This window comes from Stigmatopora argus, chromosome 14 (genome assembly GCF_051989625.1).
Source record: "Stigmatopora argus isolate UIUO_Sarg chromosome 14, RoL_Sarg_1.0, whole genome shotgun sequence".
Taxonomy (NCBI): domain Eukaryota; kingdom Metazoa; phylum Chordata; class Actinopteri; order Syngnathiformes; family Syngnathidae; genus Stigmatopora; species Stigmatopora argus.
In genome coordinates this window covers 13,101,231-13,122,586 of record NC_135400.1, presented here as the reverse complement: position 1 = coordinate 13,122,586, position 21,356 = coordinate 13,101,231, and the positions used below count along the sequence as shown (strand labels likewise).

The following is a 21,356-nucleotide window of genomic DNA, read 5'->3' as shown; positions in this document are numbered from 1 at the left end:
GCTCTGCCGTATCTCTGACGTAAACGCGCATCACAAGCGTCCCTCCCATTTCGCGGTATCATATGTCTCAATATTGACAGTGCTCGGCGACCAATGAGCACGCGTTCAGGCGCTACTCTAAAGGCGGGTCTTCTGTTTCCAGCCAATCGAAGCCGCCCATATTGTTTTGACCTCTGGAACCGCATCACCGCCTACCTCGTGCCCATGGCGGAGGAAATCTATAAATACAGGCGCTTCTCGGCCGGGAGGGGACGAAGTCGCAGAACTCCCGAGAAGGAGGGAGCAACTCCGCCTAGCCTGCTGAAAACACTCGAAATCACCTCCAAATCCAGACATCCAAGCAATCGGCAATCTTCTTGACGTTTTTTCATCTACTGGAATACCTTTTTTATTCTTAATATATTATATGTGAAGAAATTATTCGTATTTTTTCCACTATTTGCACTAACAGTACTTCAAAACTACTGAGAATCCTTATTCTTATCTTTATTTTTCCAAAAAAGTGAGTATATTTAATCAGCCCGTTCTCTCTCGTGGTTTTATTTATAATTGACGTATTGAAAGCTCTGTTAACTCTTTACTAAGCTGATTTGCTGCGTCAGTCTATGAAAGTTAAGGTTCGTGTATGTATGGGTGTGGGTGTGGGTTAAAGTAGTGCGGTTCCTAGTCTCAAAATTGATGTCTTCTTTTATGATCGCTTTCATAGAACGCCTTGTTGGATGGAATTTTCTTTACAATGTCGTTTCTATGGTCTCTTTTTCACCCCTCAATGGTGTCAGCTCGTAAATTATCGATAGTAGGCAGAGCTTTCCACTTATTGCGTCTGTATTGCTCCAACTTTGCTGAGATAAGATGTTATTTCGCAATACTTTGGAGTACATTTACCACAGAGTGGGCTGTATCCACGACAGCTTTTTTATTTTTATTTTTCCAGACCTAATATGATCAACGTTTGGGTACATTGGATAGGCCAAAGCTATAATTCTTCATCCGCCTTGTTTAAAAAAAAACCCATCATTAATGTATTGAAACTTATACTGTCAAAATGTATTTGCGCTTTGCTGTGTTTTCAGTATAAAAGGGTGTAGCCAATTATTTGGGTGTTTTTCAGACTACAGTAACGTCACACAATGTTCTCATTAATTTATTCAATTTAATTAATCTATCTTCTGCTTTTATTGGTGGGTACATTGTGTGTAATCTAATTTCTAAGCAGTAAGATGGTAATTTAAAACTGTTAAAAATAGATCAATACATTTTGACTTTAAAAAACATCGCAACCATCTAATGTTTTATTTTTAATTGAGTAGCTAAAGAGTGGGATCAACAATGTCCTTAAATATGAAAAATTTTAAGCTGACCATTATATTTTTAAACTTTTATCGTCCTCTAAATGTCGTTTTTGTCTTTCCATGTTTGTTTTCCAGAACGTTTCCGTCTGTTTGGAAAGAAAGTTCTCCTGCAAGTCTCGCACTTTCCCCCCTTGCATCAACATTTCACCAACGCCTGGTCTTGAAGACATCAGTTTTGCCCACCACGGCTAAACCAAGAAAGCCGAGTAGACATTCACACTCACGCCCGCTCTCCACTCACCTGGTAAACGTCAGCAGTCAGTTATGCAGCTTGAAATTCAAGTAGCTCTCAACTTCATCATCTCGTACCTGTACAACAAGCTGCCTAGAAGGCGGGTCAACATCTTTGGCGAGGAGCTAGAGCGGCAGCTGAAGCAGAAATACGAGGGCCACTGGTACCCGGACAAGCCCTACAAGGGCTCGGGCTTCAGGTGCATCCACGTCGGGGAGAAGGTGGACCCCGTGGTGGAGAAGGCAGCCAAGGAGAGCGGACTGGACATCAACGATGTCCGCAACAACCTCCCCCAGGATCTCAGCGTGTGGATTGACCCTTACGAAGTGTCCTACCAAATCGGCGAGAAGGGCCCCGTCAAAGTGCTCTACGTCGACGACAGCAACGAGAGCGCGGCGAGCAGCGGGGGCCTCGACCTGGACAAGGAGATCAAGAACAGTTTCAATCCAGACGCACAGGTCTTCATGCCCATCAACGACGTGCCCATGGGCGGCGCCTCCCCGGGCTCCAGCTCGCCCTCTCCACCTTTCGGCCACTCGGCGGCGGTCAGCCCTACTTTCATGCCCCGTTCCACGCAGCCTTTAACCTTCACCACCGCCACCTTTGCCGCCACCAAGTTCGGCTCCACCAAGATGAAGAGCAACGGGCGCAACAACAACAACAACAACGGCACTAACGCCCCCAACAAGGCGGCGCGCACCTCTCCCACCAACTTGGGGCTGAATGTGAATACTCTCCTGAAGCAGAAAGCCATCTCCACCTCCATGCACTCGCTCTACGGGCTGGGCCTGGGAACACAACAACAACAGCAGCAGCAGGCCAAGCCCTCGGCCTTGTCCCCCAACGCCAAGGAGTTTGTGTTCCCCAGCCTGCAGGGCTTGGGCACTCAGAGCGCTCTCTTCCCCGGGGACAGCTCGCTGGGTCTGGCCCCGCTCCCGTACAGCAACACCTTCGACGTCTTCACGGCCTACGGCGGCCTTAACGACAAGTCCCTGATGGATGGCTTGAATTTCAGCTTGAGCAACATGCAGTATTCTAACCAGCAATTCCAGCCAGTCATGGCCAACTAGTACACCCAGTTAGTACTTCACACAGCGGCGACCAGATAATGTGACAGCTAGCGGTCGGTGGTGGGAGAAGGAGGTTATCAAACGCAAATGCACACTTTGAGAAAAAGAAAAAGAAAAAAAGAGAACCGAATGTCAAGGTTAATAGCAAAAGTGACGTCAAACCGTAAGATCTTAGTCACAAGTCTTAAGAATATGAGCCCGAGGGTGAACGACTTGCCCCCTTGAGTTATTATTACTTTTCTTTTTACCCTCAGTGGTGACGCTTGTTGTACGAGATGTCCAAGCTTGGTTACCCAAACTTCAACGTGCATTGTTGTTATTTCATTTGCCAACCAAGCACAAAATATTTTTTTATGTTACTGTTCAAGATATATTTAAATGAAAAAGACAAAAAAAAACAAAAAAAGAAAACAAAAACATACCACAAGTCATGGCCTCTTTCAGTATTTTGACAGAACTGGACATTGCCAATCTTTCAAGAATTTGGCACAGCTAAGTGGGATTTTCTGGTCTTTTTTCTAATTGTATAATTTAATTTAGTACAGAGTTTGTAAAATATCAGAGTATCTATTGTTTCTACGACACGGTATTGCATTTATATCTTTTTACTACTCCAGTGATCTGTGATGGCTGCAGCAACTTTATGTTTTCTTTTTTATTGAAATTATAAAAATGAATCCATCTTACAAAAAAGACATTGACTATTCTAAAGATTGTGTACAGACTATTCCGTAGTGGTGGGATTTAAAAATATTTGCTTTTTTGGGGGGGGAAATAAAACATAGAGTTGTATTTTATGTTAAGAGTAAAAAAAGATTTTTGCTATATTATGGACAAAATGTAATCGTATATTAATTTTGTACCTACATTGTGCAATACTTGATAAAACAAAACGGTATAACAAAGTATTCGGAGTCAGTGTCTTACATGTTAACAGGGACTGATAGTTTATTAAGTTTGTATTAAAAGGTTTGAAAATAAATGGTTTATTCGGGTCTTTGTGGGGATAGAAAAGCAAACAAGTTGGGTGGATTTAACAGAGCACTTTAGCAGCTATTGACATCAGGTAAACTTTATCTTTTTTCCATTTCACGCCTCACAAACACTGACAAACATGCACTTTTTTTCCAGCCCTCCCCCCTCAAATTGGATTGGATGTCTAGCACAGCGAATGGATGTCTATCAGTGTCAATGGCAGGTAATGAGGTAATTGCAATATTTTAGAACAGACAAACCCTTGTTGTTTCATCTCATTTTCTCAACCGCTTTATCCTCATTAGGGTCATGAGGGGTGCTGGAACCAATCCCAGCTGTCTCCGGGCCAGAGACCTGAATCGGTGACCAGCCGATCGCAGGACCCTTGTAGTCTTCAATATTCAAACATGTTGCTCATTTCATGCTCACTTTTGATGCAAATTGGAGCTACAAAAATGACCCAATTACACTACTTTTTATTCATCTTCATATAATTAGGCTAAAGAAGAGTCCATCAGGCTCAGACTTGAAAACATATCAAGACATTTTCCTTAAATGTACAATCTTTGCAGGAAGGGGTTATTGATAAAGGGTTTATATTTCAAGAGGCATCAAATTAAGGCTTGTTTGGTGCTGTCATGGCAACACGCTGGAATAACGGTTAGCAACTTTGGTTTAGGATTTGAATGTGGCCTTAGGTTTACTTCAGGTCGTCTCGAACGGTACTCGGTCGTTTGGTCGCCCGGAAGGTTATTGATAATTACCATTTAAATCGTTGCTCAAATTCCCTAAATACAAACTGCGAATTACTATTTAGTCATACTTCATGCCCTAGTAATTATTAGGCTAAAGAAAAGCTCCACATTTCCCGGACTTTTATTGTTTTTTGTTGGAGAACTTGTTAAGACCCTGACTGACGTAGCTTCTTAAAAGGGACAACTCATGTACATACAAACTCTTCTGCACTCACACGCTGGCTCAGTGAAACTGCTCATGGCCATTGTTGGCTTTTATTGATGCGTAGACCGTGTTGTTTTACCTTGTTTTGTCGCCGGTCTTTTGGTCGCCTGTTGTTTGTGTCTGGGCGACCAAAAGACCGGCGACCAAACGACCGCACACGGTCTCGAACATATTGTACCAAAACAAATCCTAACCGGGTTAACTGAAGCCAGAATGATCCTTCGTTTCAAAAGGTACCTTTAGATGTAACTGGCCCCCAACTAAAATTCCATTTCGGTTCACCCGTGAGCCTCTGGAAAATAACTGGATTGCCTTGGAGGTGGTCTGTGCTTTACTGAACGCTTGCTCACGTTTTCATTATGACGAGAGCTGCAAGTGGCTTAGGTCATTTTTTCCATCAACAAAAGCAGATTCTTCACTGAATTCTTGCTAGCGGCTCAGAGTGGGAGGAATCCGTCCCCTGTAGGTCAGCGTAGTCAATTATTAACTCATGAAATGCATCGCACCAAAGTAGGAAAACAGAATTGAAATGTTCATCAAAATCAGCTCATTTCAATTCCTCCAGTGTTTTGGAATGGCGTGGCTTGTAAATGGATAACTGACTCCACAAAGTGTTCAATGGTTTGAGGACATGTGTTGATGAAAGTCACTGTTGTTTGGCATTCAAAGAAACGCTGTAGGGGGTTTCAGTCAAAAGCCTCAACCTTTGAGAGCTTTTTAACATCTAGTTTTACGTCTTTAAATGTGCACGACTAAAATAACCCTGGCGGTGTCTGATGATCCCTATGGGGGCCGCCTCATCGTCACTTGACTGTCTGCACGTCCCCTGATACTCTTGGGGGGGCTGATAGTGCTCTGTAAAGTTCACCGTGTGTGTGTGTGTTTGTGTGGATGTGCTGATACTGTGTGCACAACAGAGTGTGGTGGTGGGAGTGTTTGTTTATCATCATTGGGGTGAATGTCTCAGGGGAAGGTCGTCCTGAAAATGCCTTTAATAGTTCATGGCTTCTTTTGAACTCATTTTTACAAATATAGAGTAATGTGAATCATTTACCAAGATCAGTCCATGCTGTCTCATAAACATCAACATCATGATAATCATTATTATTATTATTATTATATGGGATGTTATCCAACTATTGCAACTAGATTTGAAATCATTGACTTTTGAGTTTGCCCACAGATAATGACTCAAGTTTATACGCCAGTGGAGTGGTGTTATGTAATGACTTCAAAATGTTCCTTCCCGGTGACTTCTACACATGAAGAGGCCTGAGATAAGTGTGAGACGAGTTAAATACATAACTCTCAGTTTAATAAGCAGGTCGTGTCCTCTGGCATGGCTGACTGTATTCTCAGGAGACTTCAGTTGGAAATCGAACTAAAGTCAAGACCTCTATTGAGTTTTTAACTGGTATTATGGCACGGGTGCCTGTGTTTCTCCAAAAGTGACATTTAAGGCAGCTAACTCAACACATTTGACCACATGCTACATTGAAAATGTTGACTTTTTAAATGCCTTATTTTGAAAGTAATTGATAGATTAATTCTTAATAATGTGACTACACTTTACGTATACCGTGAGTTAAATTCTATTTAAAAAAACAACAACATTGTACAATCAAGACCTGGCGGAAACATATTTCAACATCACATTTTGGGTCATGTAGGCCACACTTGTTTATCAAATATTGATAAAGTAGCCAACCTGACCCAAAATGTTATGTCTGCATCTTTTTAATCACCAAATAGAGTCAATTACCCTATAAAAGGTCAAATCCATCGAGACCACTCTCATAATTCATTGACTGACTACAGATACATAAGCCTTTGTGTTCCTTTGTCTTCAGCCTGAAAGAAAAATAGATGTTCTCATTACAAATTGAAATAGCTGACACTTCCGGAACAATACTCATTTCAATTCCATCTATTTTGACAGGGCAATATAGAAGACAAAAATCAAGACAAAGCCCTATTTGTCCCAAGAATAGTGACGAGGACAAGGTGAGAGCAACGGCACTATCGATGTTCATCTTGTGCCAGTCTGCCCTTCGCCTCCCATAAAAAGACGGCCCGGCTCAATGGTCCTGGCGGTGGGTGCCAGCGGACAAGATTTTATGGTAATGTTACCCTCCTCAGCAAAAAGCACTTAATGGCTTTTCATTGGCCTGCCTTCCCTCTCAGCCCATCTATTTCTGGAAGCACGCTGGAGCTGATTGAGCAATGATAAGCTGGAGGGAATGTTGCTTTGCTATTAACATTACTTCACCACACCTTATCTCTAGCTCACATGGGATACCGTAGCAGGATCTATTTGCTCCTGTATAACTTAGTAGTGGAAATTGGACCCTCACTTTTCCTCTCTTCTAACCCCGACGGATGGCAAAGAGAACATTACCTGACTAGTCTCGGTGTGTGAGTTTAGGGTGTTGACACAGTTTCAAGCTCACACCCTTTTGGAACACACATGTTTTGGCTGGTAGGCAGGATCACTTTTGCATCTCTTTAAATATCTCATTTTAATACCCCTGCAGCTGCAAACTAGCATCGTTGTATGTAGATTGGTGCGTGATGTCTTGGATAGCATTTTGGTGCTCATTTCAAATGCAGTCCACGTCTGGTTGTCTCCTTGTACTTTCTCTATTTAACATTTATGAGGCATTGTGTGAGTTTGGTTTTCTTTGTACACTCGATATATCCCCAGCAGACACTGTTGTGTGTATGTGTGTGCCCAGCCCTTTAAACTGCAGATGAGCTTATCTGCGGTTGGAAACTAAAAACAAATACAATACAGGTTTCTTGGCCTTCTCCACCCTAATTTTTACCTTTCCACTTGACACAATGTGGCTTTCAGAGCATACACACCACTCCCGTAACTAGTTGCCATGATACACATAGTAGTACATGAAAAAAATGCATTGGTACTCTGAATTAAAAAGAATAGAGTTAGATCTTTGCGAGAAAACAAAATAGTTTTAGTTGTAGTTGTGTCAGGTTTTGTTGGGGTTTTGGGTGGATGTGTGCGTGTTTTCCTTGTGTGTGCTGTCAGGGCTATTGTGTGTGTTTTGCCTCTTGTGTCCCTCCAGGCTCCCCTTCCCTTATGGGGCCAGGTGTGTGTGATTGCTAACCGGCCGTTGTGTAGGAGTAGTGTGGGAGTATTACTTTGTGTTTCGTTTGGTCCCCTTCACGTAAGTCATGTTTTTGCCTCTTTGTCGGTGTGCGTTCCTCCCAGTTGTTATTTTTGCATTTAATATTCTTCCCAAGTTCAGTCTAAATTGGGGAAGCATAGTTTAATGGAAACCACAAAATATTTAATCATAGTCAACCTCTCAATTGGCAGTATTATTTTTGTAGTTACTTTACATTAAAACTAATTTTAGTTCATGTCACAGTTTGAGAAGTTGCGTTTATACCTTGCATCATGCTGACAATCAGAAATTGCATGTGACAACATTATCTGGTGGTGTGGATTTTGCACTTCTATTTGTGGATGAAGTGACATATTTTTAAACTTCTGAGCAGTCTACAAAGACCAACCCTCCATCGTTAACTTTCCTGGTTAGTCAGGGGGGAAACGAGATACTTTCAGTCGTGTCCAAGTTTCATGAAACACCGGCATGCCAACCGGGAATTAATCAGTGCTGTGCAATCTGTAGATCTGTGGCACTGGCGCTGTTGGGGAAGGAGGTAAGGGGTGTGGGGGGTGCAGGGGGGACACCTGCTATCCATCACTTCTAAGTGTGTATGTGTTCAAAAGAAGAGGGAGATGAGGACAGAGAAGCAACAAAGGAGTCTTTTGTTGGCTCTTAGAAGCTCTGTGCTTACAAAAGCCTGATTTGCAGCAATGATAGTGTTGGGGAATTATGCACACACAAATGTATGCAGAGCATGCGTCAAGGAATATAGAGGTCTTTGCCAAAAATCAGGTGATATAATAACTCAATCTGTACATAGAACCCCAATTTAAATCAAGTTAGGATGTGTCAAACATAAATAAAAAGAGAATATAAGATATTTATTGTGCAAACTGATAAACCTTATTGTTTTTAGCAAATAATTGATCACTGATTTTTTGTCCTTATAGCGGAATTTAGGTGGAACATGATTTGTTGAGGTAAATGGTTGTAAAATGAAGTACAGATACATCCCCAAAATGTTATATTATAGAGTAAAATAAATTTGTTGCTTTAAACATTCCAATAAAATTGGATTTTTGTATGCTGAAGGTTGGATCATGGAATCATGCTCTAGTAGCTTTTATTTGTTCAAAAACTTACCATGTATAGTTAGGCTTTTTTCTTTAAAAAAAAGACCATGTAAAGTAAGGCTATTTTTCATTTTTAAAAAGGCAGACCATGTATAGTGAGGCTTTTATTTATTTAAAAAAAGACCATGTATAGTAAGGCTATTTTTGTCCTTTAAAAGAAGACCGTGTAGTTCTAATATAATTATAATAATACGCCTTTTTTATTGTATAGTAAGTGTCAAACCGATTCTGCAGAGGGCCATAGTGGTCCTGGTCTTTGTTCCAACCGATCCAGTGCCGACAGTCTAACCAATGAGGTGTCTTCTAAAATAAGTAGCACCTGACTTTAATCAACTGATTACATTTGCCAAAGTTATCCTTTTGTTCAGTTTGAATGAAAACCTGCACCCACTGACACCTCTGATGTATAGTAAGGCTTTTATTTGTTCTAAAAAAGATTAATGTAGACTAAAACTTTTTTTCTTAAATAAAGACTATGTCTAGTAAGGTTATTTTTCATTTAAAAAATGTAGACCACGTATATTAGGGTTATTTTTTATTTAAAAACAGAGACCATGTATAGTGAGGCTATTTTTCATTTAAAAAGGTGCCTAGTGTATAGGAAGGGTTTTTTTCTTTAAAAGAAGACCATGCATAATAATGATATGTTTCCATTAAAAAATCAGGCAGTGTATAGTAAAGCTTTTATTTGTTCATAAAATGACGATGTTAAATATGGCTATATTTCTTTTTAAAAAAATAGAAGGCTATTTTTCATTAAAAACAGGTAGACCATATATAATTTTTTAAACATGTCAGGCTATTTAAAAAAAAATCTACATAAAACACTGATTTTTTTTTTAAATGACCATATGTACTAAGGCTTTTTTTCTCCATTGAATACGTTTTTTTCTTGATTGCTCAATGCCTACTACATTAATGATTATCATTTGCTCCATCAGGAGGCTAAGTCTCCTCTTTCCTCAGAACCTACTGACAACCGGCCTGACACACACCTACGAATGCTTTGAACACCCCATGAATAATATCTGCACATATAAGAGAGAAAGAACCAAGTGGTTACTGACTGATCTGATCTGAGAAATGGCCAATTTCTCATGAAATAATGTCAAAGCTCATGTAACATTCTGGAGTTAGCCCAGCTACTTGGTGAGGATGTGCAGGGAATGAAGTTCATGTGTCTTTAAGATCTTGTAAGAATATCCTTATGCAAAAAAAAAGAAAGAAGAAAGTTCATGCATTGGAAAATGATACAATCAGAGCAAAAACCACAACCTGGGGCTGAGCATGTGATTGGACCGCTTTTGTGAAACTGTTCAGGGAATGTCGCAACAGCTGGAACAGCAAACGCAAGCCTTTGGTATTTTAGCTATCTTCATGATAAAATTTCCCAGGAAGCTCGAGGGCAAGCCTGAACACAATTCTAGTTCTTAGTTATTTTTCATAAATACACCAAACTCAAGGTATCCTGTTACTTTCAATGGAAAACAAATTGCCTTGCAGCAAATGTTGGTAGCACCCTTTTCAGTCTCCTTAATGCAAATTGCTATTTACATGATAATTTGCATGGAAGTGCACACACCATTTTTGCCAATGAGTGTAAAACCTGTGACTGAAATACTGTCCTTTAGCTGTCACAGTGTTTGCAATAGTAACATTGGAAAAAAAAGGTGTTTTTTTATCAAAACTACCCCAAGCTGAAGATGTCAACGTCTTTAAAAGAATATGACAAATAGTAGGAATATCAATTGAAGTATTTCTCACATCATTACTGTTGGGATAAACCTAAAATTCATTTTTAACTTAAGAGGTGAACAAACTTCCATTGAGAAAGTGTCTGGATATCTGTGAATTTGTGCAGTAAGCCAATGTATTGCTGACCTCACAATGGCGGCCCAGTGCAAAGATTTGGGGAATGTAGCACACTCCTGCTAGTCAACAACGCAATGCAGCGAGAGTCTGATGAAGTGAATAAGATCAATAAGAAAATCCCCAATCTTTTCAGGTTTAGAGCCAAAATAAGACAGACATGGATGCTTGCATTTACTGTCGCCAATTTTGTATTAATATGCACAGTGAATTAAGTACTTACACTTTTTATACATCAGCCAAAACACAACTATTCAATCAATTTGAGTCTTAGTATTCAAGGGCTATAGTTCTCTCACTATTAGATGCCCACTAGTGGGTTCTGGGATGCGTTAGGAATTGATGTCTGTATGTCTGATTTTGACTATAATGGAACACAGAAGATGAATCATGACTCGCTAAAGCTGTAATGTATTTGTGCATGAATGTTTGTTCTGTGCACAGATTGCTTGTGGATTAAAATGATGTCACTGCTCTCCCACACAGAACAAAGATGCTGCGAGATACTCGGTGTGTGTGTGTGTGTGTGTAGGCACACTGTGCATGCGTGGGATTGGGAGGGTGGCACTGCTTAGGAACGTGACCAAGGAGGCAAAATCGGCTTGAGATTTTACAGTATTTCACCCATTCATTCGCACCCTCTCTTTTCACAGTGACACAGGCACACACAGTCCATAAATTGAAGATTGGATGGCATTTTAACTCTTTCTGAATTATTGACGTTAAAAGACTTCCATCATGTGAGTGTTTTCATCCTTATGCTGTCAATTTAAATAAGTTCATTTCTGGTAGCGAATGGGTTTTCATTCGCTGCCAGCCTACCAGTTCACACAGATTAGACGTCTATTGATGTCAATGGCAGCCAATGAGTTAGGAAAGAATCAAGGATTTTTTTCCCTAATGCACTTAAACTGGTTGCGGATGTTCATATTTCAATGCCATTGTCGTTTGGTCTTTCCAAAATGGATAGGATGTCTAGCGCCATCAATGGCGGCCATTGAGTTACCTTTTTATACCCTAAAATAAACTAGTTCAGCCCACATCAGATCTAGTTGGCATAAATGTGCCTCATGGACCAAAATGAGTATGACATCCCTGTATTATAATATTTCAAATCACACCATGCAAATGTTCCACTGTCATGTTTTTCTTGCTAGTGAGGTACATTATCTTGATCCCAGATCATTGATTAATAACAAAGTATAAATAAAAGCATTCATTTGTGGGTTTTGCCTTCACAGTGGAGAAAGGTGTCAGTGTGCTGCCTTGTTGGCAGCCTCCGCAGCACACTTTCGTGGAACATCTACGGATGAAAAGAAATGATTCCAGTCCTCAATACGCTGAATGCCTCTCACCCACTCCCACACCAGTGGAGAGTGATTGTTGGGAAGGGCAAAAAAAAATGCTGCTCTCCTCACATTGCGATGGAGCCTCCCAGCAAGAGGTGCGTACGGTATCTCATTTCTATTTCACCTCTCCTTCAAGCTTCTTCCTTCACTGAGCTGCTTGCATTTCACAGTAGGCCCATAAAACATCAATCCCTCCGTGTGATAGAGCGCTTACTGTTCTGTCCAACATCTCTCAGGATTACTGTGGAGTAACTTGTAATGTTTGGAGCCTTAAGAAAAAAGGGCATGGGGAAATGAAAAAGATTTTCTGCCATTACAAATATAGGAAATTTGTTTATAACCTGATATATACACTTACTGTAATAGATTCCAAGTTAAAAACAAAAAAACACCCAGAAAACCTATTTGTTTATGGAGGACGTTTTTCAAAAGGTGGATTTTTAGATTCTCATCACACAGCAGGCAACGTGTGGATAAAATAGTGAAAAGAACAGATGGATATCTTTTATGTGAACAGGAGGGAACAGCAGGCCAAGTGGACAGGTTTCAGATGATATCAAAAGTGGCAGATTGCATTCATTTCCTCCTTGACGGGGTTCCTTTGCTCGATAATTTTAACGTGATATATATTTTATGCAATCACTTTTGCATTATTAAGTTTGCAGTGGTGTAGAACTGCGTACGGCTTACATTTACCTGACAGGGTAATTATCTGATGCAGCATTATGTTTAGGCATGTCAGTTTTATATGAGGATGGATATGCCCGAATACAACGGTGTATGTGTGTGTGTGTGGAGCTTATTGGAAATGGGTTTGATTTAGTGTGGTTTTTGGCCACACTCCAGTTCTACTGCATACGTCAGCAGCTCGCCAAGAAGGATGGGATGGAGTACAAGTGGCGGGGTGAATAAAACAGATGGTAAGCGAGAATGATGAGAAGTTAGAAGAGGACAGGAATCAAAAATTGGACTGCTTGCATGATGATGAGGTGGTTAGTTGGTTATGAGATGTCATTCTTACATAAATGCGATGCTAAATACAAAAAAAAACAAGATAAAACTGATTACAATGTTCAAGGAGCTCGATTATTCAATAGGATTGAAGCAAGCATTCATAATGTATTGAAATAGCAATACCGGAATCAAACACTATGGCATTTGTAAATGATCTCCCTGTGCTTTTAGTGCTTTGAATAGCAGTAAAAGAAGTTGAATGAGAATTAATGGTTTCAGACCAGACGTGGGCTTGTAAATGGCAGTCGTTGAAAATATAATGTTGTCGATTGGCCGTGAGCTGCTGTCTCATCCCACCCTGCAATTGATAGTGCTGTCGTATCCACAGTGGCTCATGACAAGACATGCTAATGGCTGGTTTGAGGCAGTTGCACACACTGAAAAATAGAAACATATGCAAAGTGGCCGTGAGAGCTCCGTGTCTTCACAGTGAACCAGAACACAACGCTCAATACTTTGCAGCATCCATCCTACTCCGAGGAAACCACAGACACTGATCATATACTATTTGCTTCTTTGATGTGTGTCTTGGGTGTCATTAGACAAAGTGTATGAGGGCATTTTTAAATATTTTGCTATTCATGGTAATATACCGCAATGTCTCTATTTAGACAGGGAACTTTCAAGAACTGAATCGAAAACAAAAAGTTCTAAAAAGCATTACACTTACAGTCACATATATATCTCAAGGGTGCTCAATATATGTGTGACATAAATCAACAAATCCAAGATGTGGAGCTCCTTTATTACTTATTATCATTATTTTAGCATACCCCATCCTATCAAAGGACAAGAAAATGACCCCCCCAAAAAACGTAATTATTACAATGTCCTTTGATTTTAAAGGCTCTGAGCAGATGACAATGTACATTGCAAAGTAACTCATACTGTATAAGCAGAAAACTGATTGGACAAAAGCTGAGAAGCCAAGATACTGCGACACTATGAAATGAAGATAACACAGTCAGTCTTGGATAGATTTAAATGCAAGCCTGTGGAATGTTTAATTCAGCAGAGAGGACTATCAAGGCCTTCACGGCACACCACTTCATTTACACAAAGATACTGCAAAATAACTGACACAGAATTGCAAGAGCGGATAAGGAAAACTGCCTTTTACACTGCCCACGTCTGCACCATACCCACAATATGTAAGATTATGATAAAGATGTGACAAATGTAACTTTGTTGGTTATAGACTGAAAACATCAGCACTGTATTTCTTTATTTAGATGTAACATTATTTATAGTAGAGTATTGATGTTTCCTTTGAATGTTTGGGCTCAGAAAAATAGTTTTTCAAGGTCAACCAATCAACCTACCGACCAAACCTTTTCTAATCTTTCTTGCATGAACATCACAACTAGCCCAATTTGGATTCTGCAGATAGAGCCATGAAATATAATGGTTTAGAGCAGGGTTGACCAGTTTCATTCAGCCTGTGAGTGACCTGTGTTGTTTTCCTGCAGGGCAAAAATTGATCCAAGCTCCTTCTCCCTCACCTCTTAACCGCCTACCAATAAGAGTGCTTGTCCCTGGAGAAATACTGTTATTGGTTCCAGCCACCCTTCTAACAGGACATTGAAAGAATTCAAGGAACTATGAGGACACAGGTCAGGAACACTGTTTTTTTTTTTTTGACTCTTTCTTTGGGACTGCTTTTCCACAGCTTAAACTCAGACCTTAGTTGAGGTTAAGACTATTATGTAAAGTTGCAATAGTAAAAAAACTCAAATTTATTTTTCTGAAAAGGAGGAAAAATGACAAAAAGCCTTTTAAAACAGCAAAAACATATTTGGGCAGTTTTGTACTGATGTTGAACTCATTGGCTGCCATTGACAGCTCGAAAAACATCTAATCCTTTTGAAGTGAGAAGTTCATTTGCTGTTCAGAGGAATTGTGTGTCTCCTTGTGACGAATTCGTTTCAGTTTACCGCAGAAGGATGAAAAGAACACGAGACATTGCATAGCATTTGCATAGAAAAAGCAGGTCAAACTCATCTGACATGATCCACACACCCCGAGGACCAAACCACACCCGTGTCTCTTCTCAGCTCCCATCAAATTCCCTTCCCGGCTGCAGTAGGGCTAGATGAGCTTGTATGTTCTACTAAAAATAGTAGCGTGCAAATCATAAGCTACCCTATTGTCAGAGAAGATAGAGAAAGAGGAATGCCGGGAATGAAAATATGGTGCATGAGGTTTGGCTTTCACTTGGTTCCTTCACGGTGACTAGCCATACAAAGGTGCACTCACACAGGAATGCTACTAAACACATAGTGTAGATAGAATTTTCTGTCACATTCATGCGTGACAATTTCACTCCTATTTCAGCGTTTGTGCCTTTTTAACATTGTGTCATTTCGTGTGGTCAGGATATGTGCTGGTTTGGTGCCTGGGAGATATCAAAGTGAATAAATGCAGACGGACAGCTTCAGTCTTCTCTCAGGCTTGGTGGAGGCCAGCAGACAGATGGAATGACTGATGTAAACACTTAAGCAGTGAGTTGGGAGAGAAATTGTATTTCATTTGTCAATTTGTGTTTAGAGAATATTACAGTTGCTTTTAACTCAAAAAAAGAAGGGTTCGCCATTGAAATCAATGCAAATACTATGCATAGGAATAATTCAACATTACTTTTTAAATTATAATGCTTGATATAGATATTGCATGTCTGTATTGTTGAAGATGAAGCAGAAATTCACAGCGAGTGTTTTTTTTATTGTATAGTGTTATGTTGATGGTATTTTTGTTTTCGTTTATGTTAGTTCAGTATAGTGGCTGCTGTTAACTTGTCTAAAGGTTAATATTTAGTCATTATTGGGAATGAATAATGTCAATGCCAGTTTTAGCCTAAATAAACCAAAAATAATTCTATTTCTCAACACAAACAAACTATGAGTTGCAATTAAACATGGCCTCCATTTTGAAGAACTGATAGCGAGCTGCAACTTGAAATGTTTGTTGCACAATTCCATCCAGGAAAGTCAACATCAAAAAGTAGTAATGGCTTTTTTTTTCCAAAACGCCTAAATCAGGGTAAATAATGTAAAAGTCAAGGCACCACCAACTAAGTCAATTACAGCTCACTGTGCAATATTGACCGTTTTAGTGACATAAGCCACAAAAGCATTATGAAGGCAACTTTAACCGCTGGCCATTGTCTGTTTAGATGCTGTCATGTGCCTGGCTGCTACCTCTGTTTCTGCCTCAAATGTCATGCTGTGCCAAGTGGAAAAGATTCAGCTGACTCACAAACAACGTGCTTTGCCAACTGCCGCCCTCACATTAACACGGGATCACGGCAGCACCAAGCAAGGTGTGGTGAAGAAGGAAGCAAGGTAAAATGAGTTCCAATTCCATGTCAACAATTCCACCTTTTAACATCCGGCCAAAGGATTTATGAAGAGATACAACACAAACTCTCAATCTTTCATACATCCAGTTCTAAAGGGAAACTGCAGTGGGACAGAAGTAGCAACAAATTAATAATCTGCACCCCGGAGAGCACCACACTGAGTCACTCTTCCAATTACACGCAGTACAAAGAAAGTGAACACGAGAGCTTGTGGAAGGATCTAGAGTTCCCCTGGGGTACAACAAGCATGCTCCTCCTCCTGGAGACACACGTCCACGTGACATGTTACACAATAATATGCAAGCAAACACTCCGTTCTGTAGAGGAGAGACCCAGTTCTGCAAACGTGTAACAAGGTCACCTTTCAAGGCTGCTGTTAGCTCCTCAAAGTCAGAAATTATATGAAGTCACTTTAGCATGCCTATGAGATTAACTTCATAATACAAATACACATTTGTAAAACAAAGGTGATGTTATTGCTCGGCATACTGAATTTAAAAATATATAGCAAATACGGATTAGGCTTTGGATGGATGGTTCTCATTAAAACACTTACTCATGCACACAGAAATACACGAATCACTCGTGTGTAATAAATATTCATTTCTTTTGTCAAGAAACGGTCACTAAATCAAAGCACATCCAAGGTGATTGGAAAACCTTTTTTTCTACAATTTCAGCATTCACTCTACACCACGTGTCAAAGTGGCGGCCCGGGGGCCAAATCTGGCCCGCGGCATCATTTTGTGCGGCCCGAGAAAGTAAATCATGAGTGTCGACTTTCTGTTTTAGGATCAAATTAAAATGAAGAGTATAGATGTATATTACATTTCCTGATTTTCCCCCTTTGAAATCAATAGTTGTAATTTTTTAATCATTTTTTTCTGTGTTTTTAGTTCAAAAATGATTTTGTAAAATCTAAAAATATATAAAAAAGCTAAAATAAACATTGTTTTAGATCTATAAAAAACTGAATATTCCGGGCTTTTAATCCAGTTCTTTTAATCCATTTATTTAAAAAAAAAATCTAAATATTATATCTAAAATGGTCCGGCTCACATGAAATCGAGTTGACGTTAACGCCGCCCGCGAACCAACCCGAGTCTGACACCCCTGCTCTACACCATGTCGAACCACAACGTTTCTTTAGGGGACATGATCACATTTCATAAACCCCTCATAATAAATACTTTCCCTTGTAGACAGTACGCCATCTTGGTCTCAGTGCAAAAACAGGACCCAACATGTATACACAGGGCTCAGTTGGAATGTAAACAGAAAAATGTAGTTGGAAGCAGAAATTATATGAAGAGATTATAGTCAATGTTGACATTGTTTTTCACTTATGGCTAACCAAATTTAACTTCATCCTCTCTCATCTAGCTATACTGCCACCTCACCTCTACAACAAACATCCACCCCACCCTCTTGGCTGTATAATCAGAGTTGCCTAGCTAAGCAGAGTGAAAACACAGGAAAGATAGTTTGGGGTCACATGGGGGGATGGCACCAGAGCTCGACCACCGCGTAGTCCAATCTGTGGGCTTGCCCGTGACCCGAAAGCTCAGATTACATTGCACATAATGAGAGGCCTGGCTCAGCAGGCTCGCGCATACAAACATACACACACACGCACACAGGCATTATTACTAAAGCCCAGTTCTGTTCTTTGCTTAGGTCCCCAAGAGGGACACGGCACCACTGCATTACATGGCAAACCTCAGAAAAATATCATTGGTCATGCCATCTGTTTTACCATCAAATGCGAAATACACTCAAATACACTTGAGGTATTGTATGTATTCTAACTATAGAACAGTATTATATCAATTGCTCAATTATGCACAAACACACTATCACTTGTGGACGTGAGAGAAATCCAGAAAACTGAAATGACCACAGGAAGAACATTAAAACTCCAATCAGGAAGGCCAGAGCTGAGACTGAAACGTCAAACCTCTGATCTATAAGACTGATGTCCAAATCACGATGCCATTTCATTTTTTTATGAGAGTACATTATGATTGGTTACTGTGAATAATGACTTTCCGTATGTCAAAAACCTGTGTTCATTATATGCCTCCATGTGTTGATGCCGTGGGGGACAGCATTGGGTTCATTGCCCGGCCCTCATGAGCATGCCTGTCTCGGTATATTTGTGACCCACTATGCCACAGAACATGAGCTTGTATCTGTAAACAAAAGACTATTACATCTCAGGGGACGTTTTTTTTTATTTGCACAACAACCTCAACTTGGACCTTTCCCCTTCATGTCTACGCTTTGTCAAGTCAAAAAAATAACCCAACGAGTGAGGTCATAGACTTTTGCCGCAGCTCAAGGTTTGCAAGAGTACAAACAGGCTTTGTCAAAGCCATGTGTGCTGTGCTCTGTGCTGCATTACAATAGAATGGAGACAGAGAGAGGCCCTAACAACCTCTATTGATCAAGAGCAAAAAGAGTTGCACCTAATGCCCCATCCAAATAGAAAGAGACCAATCATCACTGGCCTATGGCGCATAATACGGCATGACTCTAAATAATTGATTTGTGGTAGGTAGGGTTGCGCAGCATCATATCCAGAGATGTTATTCCAATATTTTTGTTACTTTACACTAGGGGTGAAAACATAGTATATATTGCATACAAATGATGCAGTGTACCTTTAATACACCACCACCTACAAACACAAAATGAATAACACTTGTCAGATAGAGCACACACACCCCCAATCAGGATTAAGTATGTCCATCTGCATGCTGGCAGTATACTTCCTGGACCATACCATTTAGGATTTAGGGTTAGGAGGGATCCATTTTATCACAACTAAAATGGCTAAATATTTCCAAAAGAATGTGTTTGTTTATCTCTTTGTTACTAATGACTATATTGTGCAATGAAAAAGTAAGTCCATATTCATTCATTCATTTTCAACCCAACCTATCCATGTCAGGGTCATGGAGTCCTGAAGCCTATCATACCTATATTTATACCTATATTTCAATGTTATCATTTTATCCTCTCAAATGATTTTTTTCCCACCTAAACACAAAAAAGTCATAAAATTTGGATGGAGCAATAATATGGCACTTTTGTCATTTTCAAGGTGAGGCAAGAAGCACTCATCTACTGTGTACTATTAAATTTGGCAGAATAGATCATATCATAGACCAGGCATGGGCAAACCTCCCCACAACGGCCATCTTGGGTGGAGGTTGTTGTTCCAACCAATCCAGCACAGACAGTTTAACCAATGGGAGTTGAGCTGAAACAAGAAGCACCTGACTGCAATCCATTGATTGCAGTCAGGTGCTTCTTTGAGATACCAGATATGTGGAAAGGTTTCCTCATGAGAGGTTGAAACTAAAACAGCTCAGACAGACGTGCCTACAAATAAACAGTAAGTACTTCTAGCTGGAAAAGCAAGTATAGTATATACAGTCTGCATGCTTATGTAACAGTAGCAAGTGTCACGTATGCATACTCATATATGTCCCCAACTCCTGTCACTTCATATCTGTAATGGACTTTCTGAGTCATCAGCTTAGAAAAACACTCTCCACCTGTCATTTAGGAAACCTCACACGAGCATCTACATTAGATACAGTTCAGACCGTTGAATACAGTAAAAAATGGAAATAAATTATGTAAAAGCCCTTTCACGGTTTTTGAGGTGTGTATATTTTTTTGTTCAGCATGCCTTGTTTTATTTGTGAATGTGGTTGTCTTTTTCTTTCATTTCCTGGTTGCTCTTCTATTGTAGTGCTGTCTCTTTACTTGCTTGTTTGCATGTTGTATTCATTTGTTTAAAAGAAAATGGGTTCCTGCATTTTGACACATTTTTCAATGTAACAAAAAGGCGTTTGGATTTGATCCAAATAGAGTAATTATAATGTTTATTGTTTTCAGAGTAAAGGTTCACTATTCAGATCATAAACAATTGAGAAAACAAGCATTTAATAAGGACTAGTAATATGTAACTCCTGTCTAAATTATTACGAGGAGATGGAATGAAACTGTCACAGTGCTCTTAAATAAGTACATATATTTCAAATGTCAGTCCTGGTGTAAATTCAAGAATAAATTCACTAACTTTTTTTTTTACCCTGCTTTGGCTAGAGCTCCAGTTGTTATGGCAACAGAGGCCTTGTGATGTCCTTGGAGAAACTTTAAAAGTCATTCACCCTTACGGTGGTGTAATCAAGCAACTTAAGTGCCATTTAAAGTTAATATCATGATTTGTTTATAAACATACATTAAATGTACTTGTATATCTACGATTGTTTTGCCACCGATTCAGGATGTTATCCATCTGGTGGCCTTAGTTAGCTGGGAAAATCATTGGGTAGCACCATGAAAGCCTCGGTTGGCAGTGGACCCCATTTTTCCGTGTCCTGGTAGCCCCCTGAGAATTGTTAATAATATTCTTCTCTTCTGGATGTCAAGAAATATTTTTCATCCCTTCACAGGCAATGTGATCGTCACTCATCAAGTACAGTCAGTCGACTTCAGGACAACACTAAAAACTGTCAGCTCAGCCCTGTCCTTCACCAGGTAGGTACAGTATACCAGTTTGCACTTTTCTGTTTGTTTTTAATATTATTAAGATCAGATCCATATACAAATAGGTACATTCATCTCAGGTTAGAGGTCAACTGTCATGTGATGCTACCTATGTTGCTCAGGATAAATGTAAACACACAAACTCAAACACTAAAGTCGCCATTAGATGTGAGTGAGCTTCACGTGAGAATTTCAGCTAAAGTGAGCTTAGACATATTTGTTTTGTTGCCTACTTACTGTATGAAAAGACGTGAACACACACGGAACACATGGGCCCTCACAAAAAGTCACCTGTACAATTATTGATTTATTTTTTCTTATTTGCCTCAGTCATCTCACTCAGACAA

The 21,356-nt window shown here is 39.8% G+C and overlaps 2 protein-coding genes across 2 annotated transcripts in view; both read left to right on the top strand.

The window, feature by feature from the left end:
- Nucleotides 1-240: 240 nt before the first annotated feature.
- On the top strand, nt 241-3,562 carry tob1a (transducer of ERBB2, 1a). Its single transcript, XM_077619338.1, has 2 exons — nt 241-502; nt 1,428-3,562. The coding sequence occupies exon 2, from the start codon at nt 1,617-1,619 to the stop codon at nt 2,652-2,654; it is 1,038 nt and encodes a 345-aa protein (XP_077475464.1). The 5' UTR covers nt 241-502; nt 1,428-1,616; the 3' UTR covers nt 2,655-3,562.
- Nucleotides 3,563-4,728: 1,166 nt separating this feature from the next.
- LOC144088492 (uncharacterized) overlaps nt 4,729-21,356 on the top strand; it is a 45,334-nt gene continuing 28,706 nt past the window's right edge. The window contains exons 1-7 of the mRNA XM_077618944.1: nt 4,729-6,709; nt 11,379-11,465; nt 11,967-12,169; nt 14,558-14,701; nt 15,464-15,589; nt 16,261-16,429; nt 20,916-21,000. Of these exons, the coding sequence (XP_077475070.1) occupies nt 16,269-16,429; nt 20,916-21,000 (246 nt within the window). The 5' untranslated portion in view covers nt 4,729-6,709; nt 11,379-11,465; nt 11,967-12,169; ... (1 more) ...; nt 15,464-15,589; nt 16,261-16,268. The remainder of the gene's footprint in view (nt 6,710-11,378; nt 11,466-11,966; nt 12,170-14,557; nt 14,702-15,463; nt 15,590-16,260; nt 16,430-20,915; nt 21,001-21,356) is intronic.